The 18,060-nt window shown below is 38.4% G+C and overlaps 2 protein-coding genes across 3 annotated transcripts; both read left to right on the forward strand.

Moving 5' to 3' along the window:
- Positions 1-1,342: 1,342 nt before the first annotated feature.
- LOC149118527 (short transient receptor potential channel 2-like) lies at positions 1,343-10,639 on the forward strand. Its single transcript, XM_089287706.1, has 12 exons — positions 1,343-1,577; positions 2,251-2,443; positions 3,030-3,331; positions 3,725-3,965; positions 4,230-4,253; positions 4,840-5,134; positions 5,323-5,682; positions 6,536-6,562; positions 7,293-7,482; positions 9,482-9,703; positions 10,417-10,495; positions 10,581-10,639. Exons 4-12 carry the CDS (start codon positions 3,896-3,898, stop codon positions 10,637-10,639), a joined length of 1,326 nt encoding a protein of 441 aa, XP_089143832.1. The 5' UTR covers positions 1,343-1,577; positions 2,251-2,443; positions 3,030-3,331; positions 3,725-3,895.
- Positions 10,376-17,662, forward strand: LOC149118528 (SPRY domain-containing protein 3-like). Of its 2 annotated transcripts, XM_089297320.1 has the most exons (9): positions 10,376-10,834; positions 11,309-11,455; positions 11,963-12,140; positions 14,463-14,659; positions 15,154-15,333; positions 15,724-15,870; positions 16,088-16,265; positions 16,633-16,826; positions 17,275-17,662. In XM_089297320.1, the coding sequence occupies exons 1-9, from the start codon at positions 10,730-10,732 to the stop codon at positions 17,530-17,532; spliced, it is 1,584 nt and encodes a 527-aa protein (XP_089153446.1). In that variant the 5' UTR covers positions 10,376-10,729; the 3' UTR covers positions 17,533-17,662. The 2 variants fall into 2 exon arrangements, with proteins under 2 accessions (XP_089153446.1, XP_089153453.1); XM_089297327.1 differs by lacking the exon at positions 16,633-16,826 and having other exon boundaries at positions 17,275-17,436.
- Positions 17,663-18,060: the final 398 nt, after the last annotated feature.

Below are 18,060 nucleotides of genomic sequence, written 5' to 3' on the forward strand. Positions count from 1 at the left end.
CCAACGAGGACAAAAGAGCACGTGAGCATGCGCGCACGAAGCATAACAAGCGCGGAGAATATTTGTTGAAAATACATTTCAATTCTCTATTTTCCAATTGCCCATAATTCACTCTGTTTGCCCCCCAAATATTGCAGAAACTATTGCCGTGAAATACTCCTGGGAGGTCTGCGTATTCCTAAGAGCATTTCACAACAATAGTTTATGCAAAATTTGGGGGCCAAACAGAGTGAATTATGGGCAATTGGAAAATAGAGAATGGTGGATATATTTTGGAAGAGTTGTATCATCGGAAAAAAGGGGCCTTGCTTACTTTTAGACGAATTTCCGTCAACAAAAAATTTGAAGATGCACATAACAACACTGCATGTTTAAATTATCCAAACATAACGAACTAAAGCAAAACCTTTCCGACAATCATGAGACGAACATTAGAAGTAAGCAGTTCTATAACGAAAAATGCAAACCAACGTCTAAAAGAGGGGGCGAGTAAGTTGATCTAAGGATATTTGAGAGCTTATTTTCGGACATACAGTGTTCTAGATTAATTATCGGAACTGTACGTTATTTCAGGCAAGTATTGCTTAATTTACTTTTGAATGATGTACACCCCAGGAAACGAAATGGAGGAGAGCATGGAACAAAATGATGGTATGTAATAATTATGTTGACTATTCAAACAAGCTATTGTACCATTTATAATGATATTTAGAAAATCACCCCTTAAAAATGGCAAATAACGTCAACGTTTAGATCCGGTGTGACGTCATAACTTATTAAGATATCATTAGTTTCTAAAAGTTCACAGGCCTGGATAAGCCAGCTTCGATTTGATGATGAATCAGTTTCTTTGACGTCTGAAATAGCCATAACTCGAGCGCTTCAAATTTTTGTTCTAAAGCGTCAAGATAGTGAAATCATAATCGCACAATGGTCTCCTTAAAATTTGATAACATAATTAATCATGTTCAACTATTTTTAATTGACAGATCTGATGAGTAAATTAGATTCTGACGACTTCGATGACATTAATGACTTGATCACCCCACAATCTCTTGGAGGATGCAAAACGAATGTTCTATTTACAGCATTCAAGGTTTGACCAAATAGCCACTTATGCTCATCACGTGAGAGTACTTGCCGTTTGAATAAGATTAACCAGAAGAAATCTCGTTCTCAGTGCAAGACTTTCAGATTGACAGGGGCTGGTCTAGCTTATGTGAGATCAGATGGCTTATGAAATCGTGGAGATCAAGGGTCTGCCATAAGACGTCCTGTACAAGCAAATATGTCTTCAAGTCTATTTTTCGGTGGTTCTCTGCTGGTCGAACTTTTCCTCGACCATAGGCACTAGAACTATCTCCTTCAACTTTATTTTTTAGGTGAGTGGCTTCCTCCAGAACAAAGCTCGTCAGGAGCGACCGGATGTGGAGGAACTGAAAAAATTAGCCAATTCGGTAGACGAATTTACAACCAGCTTGATAGATCCACTGAAGTCCGATAAGCCATCACGGGAAGCTTTTGGGGAATCTCTGGACTCCATCATCAACAAAGCCATTGAATATAAACAAATGAAGGTAAAACAACAGTGAAGATTGGTTACTCTTTCTCCCCAATAAATGTTGTGATATTAACTATACAGTCGACATAGAATTGCTACTGCTTCTATCCAAATTTCGTTACGTTATGAAAGCAATAGACAACTTGTCCTTACTGTGGAGATTTAGTTCCCTTTTGCATGTCCCAACTTCTCTTGTAACGTAAAGTGGTACGTAATGAATGGTCAGATCATATTTAAAGATAAATAACCAAGTCCTCTTCATGGGGAAATGGCAATATCCGCACCCAATCATCATTATAAAAATCACTATTATCGGTAACTATTAACTCTGTCATTAAATAATGCTTGTCTAAATTAATTTATCTGAATTAGTCATCTGGTGTTTCTTGCGAGGGAACCTAAGCTTACAAGCCTCGTGGTTTTTGTTAGGTTCCCTTGTCATTTTTTTTTTTTTTTTTTTTCTATCCTTGAATATCTAAATTGTAGTTTTGTATCTTCATTGTAATCTTGTATTTTAGTTTTTGTTACTTATAAATCCTTGTACTCTGATTCTATTTTTGTTTGTGTGGCAAATAAAAGAAAATCGAAAAAAAATCAAAAAAATCACTCTTACATGTATAGCGGATCAACGTTAGGAATAAAGAATTAAACAGCTTTGATAAACTGAAAAATTTCTCCCTCTATTCCAGTTTATTTCTCATCCAGTTGTGTACAACTTGCTAGACAAGCGTTGGATTGGGCTTTTCTACGCTTGGAAGTCATACTTCTGGAAATGGACACTGCTGTGGCTTTGGTGTTTGTTGGAAATGATTTTCTTTCCACTGATGTTCGCCATTTTGTTTGTCAGAGACAAGACCAGGTTATGGATGAGAAAATACCAAGGTATGGATCGATGGGAGGACTGATTTTAAACTACAGACTTGATCGTTCAGAGAAATGGAAAACTTCCGAGTGAAGGGAATCTCGCGAAATATTTTTCTGGAATTTCGTTAAAGAGAACTGATGATGCCCATAAACTAATATAATACTGATGAGAAATTTTGTATGGATTTTGTCCAAACTAAGTGTGTGGGAATATTTTCAAATGAATGGTTCACCAGCTCACCCACGCGACCATACTAGTACTGTATATGTGACAGGATTTCAAAACTGCAAGACACATCCAAGTCCAAGTCATCAAGTCACTTCCAAATCGCAAAACATCCCAGACATTTTGATTCAAGACGTTTACAAAGAGATAAGCTGGAAAGGGAAGTGTATAGTACACTTGAGAACTGGATTAATCTAATGCTGAAGAAGGGGCTTAAGTTCTCGATGCACTTGGTTATTACATGCACATTTCCATTTATAGTGCGTCCTGACGGCAGATACATTAATTTTAGACATTCTTTTATTCTTCCTGCTATATACAAACTAGCGTAATCATAGGGATTTTGCTGAATACTGTTTGATTTCTTTAAATTCACAGATTATAGTATTTGTTTCATCCTTCATACCGGGGGAAACACTGAAGAAAAAGGTTTTTGCTTAATGAAGCAAGGCATATCGTGACTTGTTCATCAGTGTGGAGTCAGTTCTGTGAATTACTGTGTGATCAGCAACAAGCACGGAGAGGCCTTCCAGCATGTCACATTCCAGAGGCGGTTTAATAACGGATGTTCACTTGTTAGGGAAATATCAGCATTGGAAAGGGAAACGAAACATGCTACACTAGATGGCGACGTTCATGAGGCAGGGAATGTCTTTGAGTGCCAGACTGCCAGGAAGAAGGTTTGTTGTTATAAAAATGGACCAGTACTGCATTGATATTAAAATTTAAAACTTCAGGACAGATTACCAGGTTTAACATGTCCCAGATGGATTTCTAAACTCAAATTTTGGCAACTTCTAACCATAGTTAACAGACTAGAGGGAAATGGTTATGAAACCTGGCAAAGTTGTTTGCTGTATGTTTTTGTTGTCCATTTTGGGGGTTGACACTGCACAAAACCTGGAAAAAAAATACAAAAGGCGATTTTGTGTGCTCATGCAACTAACCAATGGAATATTACACTGAGTCATTGAGCATAAAACAAAAGAGACACAGGGTCAAGGACCTTCCAACATAAATCTTCCCTGTATTAACTATGTTCTAACTAAACAGGTTATATACTTTTATTTCAGATACTTTTCTTGTTTACAAACGATACGTCAAGTTTGCATGGCCAGGCTCAGTCTAGGCACGGGAAACTGAGCTTAGAAGCGAAAAAACTAAGACAAGACCTGGGAGTCAAAATTGTCCCGGTTGCTGTAGGGGATGACGCCTGTGTGGACGACTTGAGGGAAATTGCTTCAATGCCCGATCGTGTTCTCTCGTGTGGAGTAAACGAGGACCCTTCAAAATTGGGACGTAAACTTTTAAGAGGTAACTATTCTATTGCTAATTTCTTCTTGAGTATATCAGTACTTTATAGCAAATGCTGTCTAGAAGGGCAGGGGTTCCCACAATATACGTACTTCTTTTTACCAAAAATAAGGGTTACAGCACAATTATGTGTACTTGTATTTTGGTTATATAATAGAATACTGAGATTATGACCTCGTTAGTAACAAATATCCGATGAGTTAGAGTTCTGCATTAAAACATTGGTTTGAAATTAACACTCACTTTTTTGTTTCTTTTTTATAGCGGTATATGGAGTCAATTATTGTGGTAGGCATTCCTCTAATTCATTTCCCCATGTATAGTAAAAGCTCATCCAAGTAATTTATAGAAGACCATTTAAGGGATGCACGAATTTAATATTTGGTCCTATTGTTAAAATCAAACAGTTGCACATTCATCAATATTATATTCACCATGAAATGCCATTACTTGACATACTTCAAAATATTGACCAAAAAAATCGATCTTCATATTCATGACTAAGGGGGGAGCGTGGAAGAATGGTTAGGGCGCTGGACTTGACATCCGGAGGCGCAGAGTTCCGTTCTGATCGCTTGCTCTTTGAAATGCTTGTTCCTGAAATTTAATAGGCTATTTTCGAGTTATTTTGTGCCTCTGTTTCAAAACGAGTCCTCGTGCAAAACCTTCCAAATGAAAATGAATTTGAATTGCAAGAAAATGAACATGTTGGCGGAACTCATTTCCATATGAATGGTTTCGCTCGAAGACTCGTTCTGGCACAGAGGCAAAAGGCAACTCGGAAGTGGCCTATTAGCCTTTGGCTATAAAAAGTAACCAAGTGTATTTATCTTTATCTTGCATGAATCGTTCTTTTCTCCCATATCGTTTTTAGAGTTGTATCTTGACTACTTCGTTACGCCGTACTTCATTTTTGCAAGAGACACCCTGAGCTACTTTCTCCTCCTTGGCCTTCATGCTACAATATGTCTTTCGCCGTCGGCAATTAACTTCACAATGGTGGAATGGGCTATTCTGGTGTTCTTCGTCGGCCGTTTCGCTCTGGAGCTAGATCAGTGCTACAAGAGTGCTCCCAAGGGATTGTCAGCCTCCACGCATCATCAGGGAATGAAACTAGCACATCAGAGATTTAAATCAATTGCATCGCATATGCTGTATTCATATCTCAGGTGCATACAGTAAATACAAAATATTATAGCGCTTGGAATGTTTTTTTTTTTTTTTAGTAGATATTGTTAGCTTTAAAACCATGTCATCGCAATAGAATCAGAATTTATTGTCATGACTGATAATTGGACTCGGTAAGACGAGAGAAGACACCTTCACAATGTGCAACTGTCTCTTTTTTATCTCTTAGTGATCGCTGGAATGTACTGGACATGATCAGCCTTAGTATCTACTTTGTCACATTCATATTGCGCATGATTACGTGGGGAATTTACACATCTGTACCTGGAAACCGACCGCTAGTTATTGCGCAATACTTGTATGGCCTCAACGCCACCATCTTGACTGTGCGGGTGTTCGGAAGTCTTTTGGAAGCCAATAAAGGGACAGGCATTACCCACATTGCTCTTGTCCGCATTGTTGAAGATGTGGCCGTCATATTTGTCCAGTTTGTGGTGTGGATATTAGCATGTTCGCTGGCGATGACCAAAGTTTTACTTGCTGAGCACTCTTTCACTGGTGATGACGAAGGAGTATTACGATCGGAGGGGTTAGAATGTTTAATTTTTCTAATTTTACAAATTCCCTTAGCTTATAAGGCCTTTTATCCATTCCTTTGTAAAATGGTTTTCAGGACATCTTTTTGGCGAGAGTAAACCTGCTCATTACTTCACAATTTCGCGATTCCTGTGTGACTGGACAAAGCTTGCCCTCTGAAATGAGTATCAGAGCATTTTTCTTGGTTTGGTCCAAGTAATTATCTAAATCATTCACAGATAAAGATGTAAGACTAGCGGGCGGTAATTACAGGAACGTTTTTTTTTTACATGCCTAGGTGGTGGTCGCCTTTTTAACAAAGTGAAATTTTGTATTCCCTGCAAACAAAACAGCATTTGAATCCAAAAAATGCGGAATGCCTCGACCATTCTGTCAAAGATAACCGGAAGCGAAAGCGATTTACTCTGGACAATAGATACAAGAACAACCGTAGCCTATTTTCAATAGCCTTTCAATGTAACTGAATTTTAAACTCAATGAAATTACCGATGTTGCATACGGAATTCTTTTATTGCGGAAAGAAACTGATCGAGGTTAGAAGCCTGAATGGTAAAGTCTGCATACGAGCCCGGTTTCTGTAGTATCAAACTACTAGGAATATTTCTATTCCCCATGTGGATGGGATGTTAGTCCATCGCAACAAGCCTGAATAAATACCACTTTTAGAAGTCTATAAGGCAGAGACCGCTTGAATTATATTTTCGTTCCACAACAATAACAAAAAGAACCTGAAACAAAAGTCTTAGCTGAAGCTAGCAGACAAGTTCATTAAACTTACAGCAATCTTGGCTATAGCCAGCGTATCGGCCTGCGTACCATTGATCTTCGCTCTTTTTTTCCCCAAGGATATGCAGTGGCATTGGGTTCTCTTGGTAAGTTAATATTCTTTTAAGGTCCCAATTTATCTAGCAAAATGTTCCTATCAGGCACTACTATATTTTTTATGTCACGAAGTATTAAATGTTACGTACACAGGCAGAGCTGCCATACTGACTGATCGAACACACAACTTGCCAACCAAAAAACAAACCATTTAAACCACTCGACCAACCCACCAAAACACCAAGCCAGCAACCCGCAACCCAGCAACCCACCAATCTACCCAGCCAACCAACCACCCACCCACTCCTTCACTTCTCACCCGCCCACCCACCCAACCAACCACCCAACAAACCAACTGCCGACCTAGCAACTAACTAACCAACCAACTAATAAACCTTCCAACAAAGCAATAAACCAACCATTTAACAAACCCACGTACCAACCCACCAAACGTCCTACCAACACACCAACCTCCCATGCAATTAATCAACCCAACAACTACCCACCCAACCGAACCCACCAATCTATCACCCTCCAAACTACCAACCAGCCCCTATCCATCAAGCCACTATCCAAGAAACAAAACAAATAGTACTCCCTAACCGATGCTTACGTAATGAACAAAATCAATTTTGCGAATCACAATGATGCGAATTGTATCGCACCACTCGCGGTGTTTTAGATATATTATTTACAGTATACGAAGTTTTATAGTTGATTATCATCTTGATCTAACGATACGATTTGTCTTTATTATTAACGTGTTCTCTGCGATTGCAGTTTTTGGGAGATAATTCAGCATCTCGTCTGGACGCTTCTAGGTATTGCAGATGTGGAGCCCTTCGTCTCTAACGATTCTCCATCAAACTACATTGCACAGGCACTTTACGGTGTCTTCATCATATCAGCGCTCATTCTTCTGGTCAATATGATGATTGCTGTTCTTTCTAGCACTTACGAGCGCGTAGAGGTATGTTAAAGGCTTAGTATCACTTTTTTTTTTTAGCCAACTTGATTATTTTTTGTTTGATTGCTTTTGAGTATAACTTGATACAAGTACCAGAACAGCTTAGCCTAAAAAATTACAGTGTATGTACAATATGCAATAGTGAAACATCTACTAGTGGTTAAGGTTGCCATCACTTTTTATGCATTTTATTTCTTTCTTTTGTTGATTGTGGCTCTACAAGCCTCTCTTAGGTAGAATCCAGGTACATCGTATCTCAAGTAGCTCGTTATCTTCTGTGGATAACCTGTTTGCCAATCCAAGCAAAGTCTGTGCTAACAGACAAATTCGACTAACACACGCGTCACATTGAATTGGGTGTTTACACTGCGTGAAAACGAGGCTCCCTTAACATTTTCTTTATAATTACAGCCGCTTGTATTTGTTGTGTTAATCATGTGCGTTGCTGTAGTCGTTTATTCAATAAAGAATAGAAATAGTCAAATTTTCCAAAATTTGGGTCAACGAACATGGTCTTCGTGGCTCGAGCAAGGCGGAAAAAAGAATGCTGGAGAGAAAAGCTATAAGTTCTTTCGGGAAGGGTATATTGACGATGTTTACACGTGTCAGTAGTTGGAGGATTTCCATGTCAAGGCACGTTGCTAAAGATCTCTAAGAAAAATTGAAGAGCCTCATTTTAGCCATAATCTTCAGGGAAAGCGATGGCAGGGCAGAAGTTTTTAATTAATTAGGAACGCTCTTCGGGTAAGGGAGGAAGGACACTGCAATCATGTATTTGCATTATTGTTCCAGTTGAACGATTATTCATGTCTTAATATCAAAGATATCCCGAGTGATGCAATCTTTACATGACCACCCCAGTCTTGGTATATTTCGAGAGCAGTTTCTCTGTGTTAATAACACTTGATTCTCTCGTGGTAGCATCCCAGTAAATCTGCATTTTTCTATCTAGATTAGGCAACAGAAATTGTAATGATATTCAGGAATTCACCATGACTGTTAAATACTGTGAAAAGTGTAATAAATTTTCCCTCTTTCTTTGGGTTGTACATTCGGAAAGAAGGTAGGATACAAAAAAATTATGTAACCAGGGAATTCTAAGATGTTCACCTAATTAACTACAGATTTCATCCTCAAGATGTTTGTGCCTTTCGAGAAATAATTTCTTCGCCAGCCCTAGTCGAGACCAACGTGACACATTCTCCTTCAAATGCTGCCGAATCTGTTGCTTCGTTTTGTTTTCTGCTTTGATTCATCTTTTCTGAAGCGTACCTCTTCACCGCTTGGACTTCTCCCGCTTATCTTTATCCCACGAAAAAAGGAACTGCATCGGCCTTCAATCGATTTTTACTAGAGTAAGGATTAATAAAATCTTCTAATGTAAAGTATTCGCTGCAGTGCTAACGTTGAAATATCGTGGATCTCTTTTCATTTTCACGATCCAAACAGACAGAAGACTTTTAAAATTTAACGGAAACCCGTAAAACGGCAGATTTTTTCAGTTAGCGGAGCTGTTCTGACAGTCTCCGGTGCAACAAAACCGCGGAATCGTGGCTTATTTATCTCTAAATTTCAATACGTACGCACTTGTTTTGGTTGTTGTTGTACCCAATTCAAGTCACGTGATACCCGCGCGTGAGTTAGCCGAATTTGTCTATGAATCGACTGACAACCACACAGGTCCAAAACGGGATAATAAAAATAGACGTTGCTTTGTCTGTTTTATCACCTTTAAGTATTAAAGGAAAAAACGAATGGCCAAATAGCATTAAATGTCGAATAGATTTAATAAACCTCATTTGTTACCAATGGTATTATGACCATTAAATTAAACGAATAAATGGATAGGTCTTTCATGGTGGCACGATACTTATGACAACTCAATATTTTTGCGAACATCAGTGATGATTTCTGCCAGCTACAATTTCTTTATGTTTTGGAATATTCTTGATGAATGAGAATACAGACAGTTTACACGCACTGAATATTCAATGTATTGCAGAGCAACTCGCTGATGGAGTGGTCCTTCAGAAAGGCTATCATTATTAGAACGTTCAGCAACTACCATCCTATTCCCGTTCCACTGAACTTGTTATCCCAACTTGGAATATTGTTAATTCAATGCATCAATTCCTGTCGACGAATATATGTCTCTCGAAATTGGTACAGTCCAATACCTGACCCCGGAAAGACATCTGGGGAGGAGCCAGCCAGTGCAGAGAAGGTATGGTAAGGTCTGATGGCATCGGGTCAAAGGGTCCCGTAGACGCCGATAGCTTATTCCGGTTTCTGTAGATTTAAATGCAATTTTCCTAGAAAGGATGTTGGTCAATCGCAGCTTTATAATCAGGATTAGTTAAATTCTCCAAATAACATGTAATTTTCTCGAGGAACGAATACGAATTCCGTTTTCAGAGATTTTTGTCCGTCTAGTAGTGTTTCCAAAAGAAAACAGTGCGAACACTCGCAAGCACTCCGAAAATGTTGCAACGAGAATTATCGCCTGTTGGTCAACAACGAGATGAGGTTAACGTAGGCTAATTAGCCAGTTCTTAATCAGTCTGTTGAAGTGTTTTAAAGTTGAAAACGTACATACTTATTATACCAGATAAACGATGTGAATACGCATTTCCTGGCTGGCTATTAATGCAAATTAGTATTCTTTGACAAAATATGTATTTAACAATGGACACTTTCTTGAGGGGGCTATGAAACACCGCCAAAGAATTGTCAATAACTTGAAAATTGAGCAAAAAGCAAATATGGCTACGGCTAAAATTTTCAAGATGTGCCACTGTCCAGCATAGCTCGTTTAATTCTTGTTTGCAATTTAGAATTAGCTGTGAAAAGAAATGTCATCAGTAGACTATTTATGATACGTATGCTAAATGATTCTTTTTTTTTTTTTTTTTTTTTTTTTTCATTTCTTCCTCTTAGGATAGTAATTTGGATAGTATTCTTGATAAACTGAAAGCTGCTTATTTTGCCACGCATGGATCTTCGTTCCCTTTAACAGGTAACAAATACGTTATCTTTAAATATTATTGTTATTATATACCTGTAGCTTTAAGCTCCCTTTTTCCTATTATTATATCTTCAAGGCCCTTTGTTTACACTTCAGCACAATTTGTTTATGAATGGGACGTGCAGTACAATATAGACCAAAATTTAGGCACATTTTTAAAACTTTTGTATACTGAACACATTTCTTTGTGACTTTTCCTGTGAAGATGAAAGCAAGATCAGTAGCATGCTAACTGAGACACGCAGGAACCGTGAAATGTGCAATCAAATTGCTCGGAAAGTGTTTTCCAATCAATCGCACACGACGAAGGTGGCCCCTGTTGGCCCGGATGTAAGTATGATCGAGTGAGAGTGCCAGTGAGTCACAATTGGTTTTGGTTTTACTTCTGATTGGATGAAAAAGTGGCGCGAGTTTTTAAGCCAATCTTTTGGCGTAGGTGATGCAAAACCAAGTTCTTTTTGGAACTCAAATGAAAACCGCTCTAGACATTCATATAGAGTATCGAAATTGCCTCGAGACTATGAATGGTACCTTAATTTAACTCCAACTCCACTTAGTATCATAGTAAGTTATCAGTGTGGGAAAAGAATTTTGTCTGTGAAAATTTTTTTAACTCATTAGGAGAATAAATAACAATCTTACTTTTAAAACTAAAAATGGGTTTAGTAGAAAGTACTCTTCCAGACTTTTCAGAACGAATCTTTCCGTCGTTGATTTACTCAAAATAAACTGATCAATCGATCGATCGCTCAACAAATCATATATTAAGCCTCGTCGAGCCTTAACAGATGGTTATTCCTCTAGGCATGGTTCAGTCGTGGAATACAAATTGAAGGCTGTTTATTTACCTACGTTGGTCAAGACCTTTGCAAAGCCTGCAAGTTGGAGGCACAGGATTTCCATGGAGCTAGATGTAAACTGCCTTTCTCTGAAAAATTCCCTAAACTTGAGGTAATTTTGAAAAACATATGTTATATTTCTCATCATTCTAACTGCCAAGTCAATAAGTCAAGTATATTCAGAAAATACAGAGTGTCGTGTATGTACGTACAGGATAAATATGTAGTGGTCATACTTTTGCGCGGTCTTCCAAGCTAAAGCAATATTTCAAGCTACAGCAATATTTGTGCATGATTAATTAATTAAAGAGAAACTGTCGAAGAAATTTACGGTACTTATATAATAATTATAACAGAAAAAATTGCCTGCGTGTGCCGCATTTATTTTTCCTGTAAAGAGTTTACCTTACTTCACTTGTCATTTCAGATTTCCGTTAACTAACCCGGCAAGAGGATAAAAATTGATGTTTGATGTTTACATGTTTTTCAGTTTTTTAAACGTCAAACATCAATTTGTAGTACGACGTTTATAGGCATCTAGAAAAGCGAAGTGTAAAAGACATTCACTTGCTGCACTCTCTATTCAATATAAAGCTAACTAAAGGCTTTTTTCTGCAAGGTTTTGATACAGGAAGATGGAGGGAAGCGAGAGCTGGTTGTCGGGGTGGTAAGGGAAAACCACAACGTACACAAGTCTGCTGGCGAATCTAATGACACTATTGGTTATTATACATCAGACGGGCATCTCCTTAACGCTTGTGAAAGTAAAGATACAAAAAGTGCTCAACCAGTGGAAGGTAGCAGTTTTATTTCAGAGTTGTTAATCGCAACGGTGGCGAAATTGGAATGTTATAGTACCTAAAACCGTTCTCTTTAGCCTTCAAATTGCCTCTTCAGCATGGAAACTTCTTTTGAATCATAACTTTTTCCTTTCCTTCTAACAGCTTCTTCTAAATAAACGTCAGGTAATGGCTTTTAAGTGATTCCGCATAAACATGCAACCAAGACAAAGTTATAATATATAGATTTAACCAAGCGTAAAAGCGGAGCTCCTAATTGCCCACGATTTGGTCACGTGATACTGAGTCAGCGGATACCTTGTTTTGACAGCTGTCAATTAATCATAACATGGATGTCCAATATCAAAGAAGTATCTATGGTAATGGTGCTACTCTCATTTCTCAAGGTATGAGGCTTGGCGCACGGACGTACAACGTACGGACAGCAAAACTTCTTAGATCGATGGGTTACCAAATTTTCTGAGGTATAGAGCTCCGCTCGTTCGTCTTTGGCGCTCAGGAGCTCCGCTATTATACATTGAAAAAGCAAGTTGGTGAACTCCTACTCGTCCATGCATCTGAATTAATCGCCCAAACTACATTATTTGTCATGTGGACTTGGGTAAGGACGATAGGTTGTGTTTAGTTAAGCCGGACACATTAACACGATAAAAAATTCACGTTCTGTACTATTTGCTTGCTTTATAAGATCAGTTAGGAGCTTCCGTGTATTTATTTTCTTTAACTGTTTTTTGTCATTAAGAGCAATGCCCACAAACATCAAACAAAATCAAGGCAAGGGAAGGCTAGAAAAGTCAAATTCGCTGGTCTTTTGCATATAGCTAGCCCCTAGCAAGGGTGCAAAACAGGCTGTAGTTTTTTCCTTGAAATAGTTTTGTCTTTCCGGGAAAAGCGACATTTACGATTTAACTCTCAGACTTAATTTCCTGCAATTTAGCGAGTCTCAACTGGGCTGAAAATCGACCATTTTCATTCGATTCGCATTTCGCAACTATTGAGCGCAGAGAAGTTGTAATACAACCAGCTTATTGCAAAACTATTCCTTGTCTAAAAAAGGACGATTTCAAGAATATTGGGTTAATCTAATTATTTAGCGGTAAACAAAACCAGAGTGTTCTCCAAAATTGAGTTCGTCAGTCGGTGAAAAGAATTGGCGTTTTGACCATGTGCCATAGCTCGGAAATCCAAAAGATTTTAGATTCTAACTATACTAGGATAGGTCTTTCAGTATATGTAAAGTTCAGTTTGGACAAATGATTAGGCACTCGTCAAAAAAAATATTCAACATCGTTCACAAAAGACACAAAATCACGCCAGCAGCTTCCGAGTGCGTGACCAAAAGCATTATCATGTTGTTTGACAGTCAAGACATGATAACCCAGCTAAGGTAAACATATATATGTTGGTTTATGCTTAAGTCATTCCTGTGATATTTCGAATTGAAGTGATGTAATGACAAAAGCAATGGTAGTTCTTTTGGTCACGCATTCGACTGCTGGCGTGATTTTATTTTTTGGGGGTATGATTTGAATAATGTTTTGACGAGTGCCTAATCATTTGCCCAAACTAAACTTTACATATATTGAGAGACCTATCCTAGTATAGTTAGAATCTAAAATCTTTTGGAATTCCGAGACATGGCGCATGGTCAAAATGACAATTGTTTTCACCGACTGACGAACTCATCGTTGGAGAACACTTTGGTTTTGTTTACCACTAAATAGTTAGACAAATCCAACATTCTTGAGACTGGGCTTTTTTGGACACGGAATAGTTCTGCAATAGGCCCTTTGCACGATCCGGTCACATGGTACGGAATTAATTACGCTGGGACGCAAGTTACGCAGTGGGACTTCCAAAACAAAGGAAAGTCGGGCTGGACTCGTACGAGTTCCTTTGTTTTGGAAGTCCCACTGCGTAACTTGCGTTCCAGCGTAATTAATTCCGTACCATGTGACCGGATCGTGCAAAGGGTCTATAAGCTGGTTGTATTGCAACTTTTCTGTGCTCAATAGTTGCGAAATGCGAATCGAATGAAAATGGCCAATTTTCAGCCCACTTAGAACTCCTTAGTTTGATGTCTGGACGTGAAAACGGTAATGTTCTTTTTCTCAGAAATACCAAGATATTTGAAGAAGAAAACTACATAGCGTTTTTACTTTTACTAAGGCCTACTTTTATGCAACAGTAGGGCAAATTCTATTTTTCAAGCCTTACCGAACTATTTTTTGATTCTTGTGGACATTTGCTCTTAAATATTGCTAGTTTTTTCTTTCTCATGACAGCTTTACTGACTTAACTTTCTTAACGTTATTGCAGAAAAAATGGCGTATCGAGGCGATTTGATTGTTTGTCTTGTCGAGTTTAACCAAATCGATGAAGATAGCCGAGTTCCAATTATTTTCAACTTAAATGGAACTGAGATTTATAAGACGTTGATGAAATATGAGGAAGGAAAGAGAGAGCTTTATCCCTTCTTTGGAATGTGTCATAAAGGCATTCGTGTTCTTGCCAAGGTGAGAACAATATATTGCATATTTTTTTGAACTACACTGAAATAATCATGGAAAGAGTAGTTTCGCGTATACCGTAGTGCACCAAGGTGTTACAAGTAACCATGGTTACTGACAGAGTGGTCGTGAAAATGCTAACCTCAGAAGCGCTTTGATAAACCCAAGATAACATGAATGGTGGTGGTTTGGGGGGATGGAATAGAAAAAGTGTGGGTCGACAGCTACTCTGAGTTCAAAATCTTGACTTTAACAAGTAGAGAAGAATTAGAAGAAGCATACATGTACATAGAAGGGACAACGAATCTTGTTCATTTCGTTGAAAAAAAAAAAAACATACCTACACAGCCTCTCAGTTAAAAACCAAAAACAAAACAAAGGCTACGAACAGTCTTATATAATTCAGTAAAGTATTTGACCTACATATGCTGCAATTAATAAAATGCACCAATTATCTCCTCAATCTGTTTGAATTCTCAATCGTTCTTAAAATTCATTAGGTTTGTTCTGGTACGAATGACACAGACGACCGTGCTGATGCATCCCTGGCAGTTGCAAAGCTGAAAGAATATAATGACGTTCAGTTTCAAACGTTACACCAAAGGATATCTGACATTTGTGAAATCATCGTGTTCTCTAATCAGACCAACACTGCCGATTTTGCCACTACAGGTCCAAATGTAAGTGGACTGGGTATATAACTGAAATTGTTACATGCACGTGACTGATTCTTCAGAAGTCTTGTGACGCTTGGCATTGCTATTTGCTTACAGTTAAAAAATTGATTGATGTACTTTCCACGGAACTAGATTATGTTAAAAGAAAAAGCCTGGAATGAGATAATAATAACATAAAAAATTGAGAAAAGAGAAGCTAAGTAATGAGGAAATACTTATTGCTCATTTTTTTCAAGCCAGAATAGTTCATGCCCTATTTTCAATTGTAATTTGTTATGCTAATCAGTTACAAACGTCCCAGTTAACCAGCTGCCGTTGTTGATATGATAACAATACTATTTCCAAAATTAAATGTGCGGCACAAAAAAAATTCTTTTCCTTGAAACCTTGTAGGCTTGGTTCAGTGCCGGAATGCAGATCGACGGCTGCTTACTTGCCTATGTTGGTCGCGACCTCTGCAAAACCTGCAAGTTTGAAGCAAAAGATTTCCATGGTGCAAGATATAAACAGCCTTTCTCTGAAAGCTTCCCAAAGCTTGAGGTGAGTAAAGCAATACGCTTTTATCCTTGAGGGACAAGCGTGGGTTCCCTAGAGGTGTTACAAGGGTCTGCAAAAACTTGAACTTTACCATAAGGTTTCTCTACTTCTCAACCGAATGTATTTTCAGCTCATCTACTCTAAATATATTTTTCTAACTTTCTATCGTATCTGACTCCTTCATAATACTTTACGACGTTATGTTTTTTGCTGTTGCCAGGTTCTGATTAAGGACAATGGCAAGAAGCGAGAGTTGGTTGTTGGCGTTGTACGAGCGAAACACAACTTACACGAAGCAGCTGGTGAATCAGATGACACTATCGGCTATCAAGCCAGCGATGGTCTCATTCGTAATTCCTGTGAAAAGAGACTGATCGGAGTTGCTCAGTTGGTGGAAGGTAATATCTTTTAACGTACTTTGTTAAATAGTTTCGAGGTGCAGGTTTTGGACTACTATCTGCAAATGCTATTTTAGCCAAATGCAATCCTTACGATAGTTTGTGACTTGTTAATTAGCCTTGCTTATACCCTTGTTTCACCGTGTTTCACCTTAAGGTTTCACTTGTGGTTCTGAAGCACACAAACTGGATTTAAAATTTGTAATTGAAACCTGACTTAAGTTATCTCGTGGGATCACCAGAACCAGACATGCCGATTTGGTGTCTGTCTTTATAGCTTCATTTTTTAACCCAGACCAAAGAGGAATACATCCATTTGTGAAAAAACCGTCCCCTCAAGGAGTGTTCAATTTTAATTCTTTTGTAGGTAAAATGGCCTTCCAGGGTGATTCGATTATTTGTTCTGTCGAGTATGGCAAATTCGAACATGGCAAAGTTCCAGTTGTTTTCATCTTGAATGGGGAAATAATTTATGAGGCCTTCATGAGATACGAAAAAGGAAAGCGAGAGCTCTTTCCCTTTATAGGAATGGGTCATAAAGGCGTTCGAGTTCTAGCCAAGGTAAGAACTCTTTTTGAAAATAGTTTCCAAGTAAAATACTGCCATACATTGTTGCTCTTTTTTAAAACACGAGCGTAGCCAAAGGAGCCGAGCTCGGTGTCCTTATTACGCAAGTTTTCAAGCGTCCGTACTGTAAACTGTCGTAGATTTAGAGATATGAGCGCTGGTTTTGTCTCATGTAAGACGAAGTGAGGTGTCCGTAATTTAAAAGATTACGTACTGTGGATGTTGGTTACGAGTGGTTTGACTGTACATGGTCTAAGAACGGCGAAAGCTAACTTTTCTACGTTCCTCTTGGGCTGGGTAAGTGGAGTGATGTTTTCTTCTCCTAATTTTGAGAAGGGCTTGCATGGAATGGAGAGGGGTGGGGGTGTTTTAATTTATAGTAAATGTGTGCTATGTTTACGCACTGTGATCACAATTCAACTCTCAAACATTCTTTTGACAGGTATGTTCTGGAAGGAATGACAAGAGGACTTCCGGCGATGTTCTAGCAAGAGAAGCAGACTCATTTGCGAAGCTGAAAGTAGCCAACGATGTTGAATTCCAGAACTTAAACCAAAGAATTGGGGAAGTCGTAGATGGCAAGAAAAAAACTGATGACACCATCGAAAAACAGGAGAAAAAGATTGACAACATTAGTACTTCTCTCAACGAAATATTGCAGATTCTCAGGGATATGAATGTGAAAACTAGCTCGGCTTAACTGAACTGTGCTACAGAAGAAAGCTCAAACAGCATTCTTCTTTTTGTCTTGAGGAATGTAAGTTTATCAAGTACCTGCGAGTGGAATTATCTGATCGAGTGTTAAATAAACTGAATATCATTTTGAGTTGCATTTTTTTTCCTCGTACATTTGATACCGTAGCCGCGCAAATAACTTCTTTGTACCTGATAACTCCCAACAAGATTCTCATTCTGATTCTGCTTGTGCTTAAGGCGGCGAAATACGAGATAGACGAACCCTCAACTTGTCGCGCAATATTGTTTCGTTGCAAGTTTTGGGTCGATGTTTCGCGTTTTTCACCTTGCGTGATCAACTTGTCGCGCAACAAAACATGTGTTGCGGGTTGTAGAAAGTTGTTGCGAAAAGTAGAGCGCGGGTCTACTTTGAGCAACAAATTGTGGCTTTGTTGCTTGTTTTTCATTAGACTCACAACTTGTCACGCAAAAAATTTGCTCATGTTGCGCAGCAAGTTGAGGGTTTTTGTATCTCGTATTTTGCCGCCTTTAC

Source organism: Orbicella faveolata, unplaced genomic scaffold (genome assembly GCF_042242905.1).
Source record: "Orbicella faveolata isolate gen_17 unplaced genomic scaffold, um_ofav_v1 contig_1, whole genome shotgun sequence".
Classification (NCBI taxonomy): Eukaryota; Metazoa; Cnidaria; class Anthozoa; order Scleractinia; family Merulinidae; genus Orbicella; species Orbicella faveolata.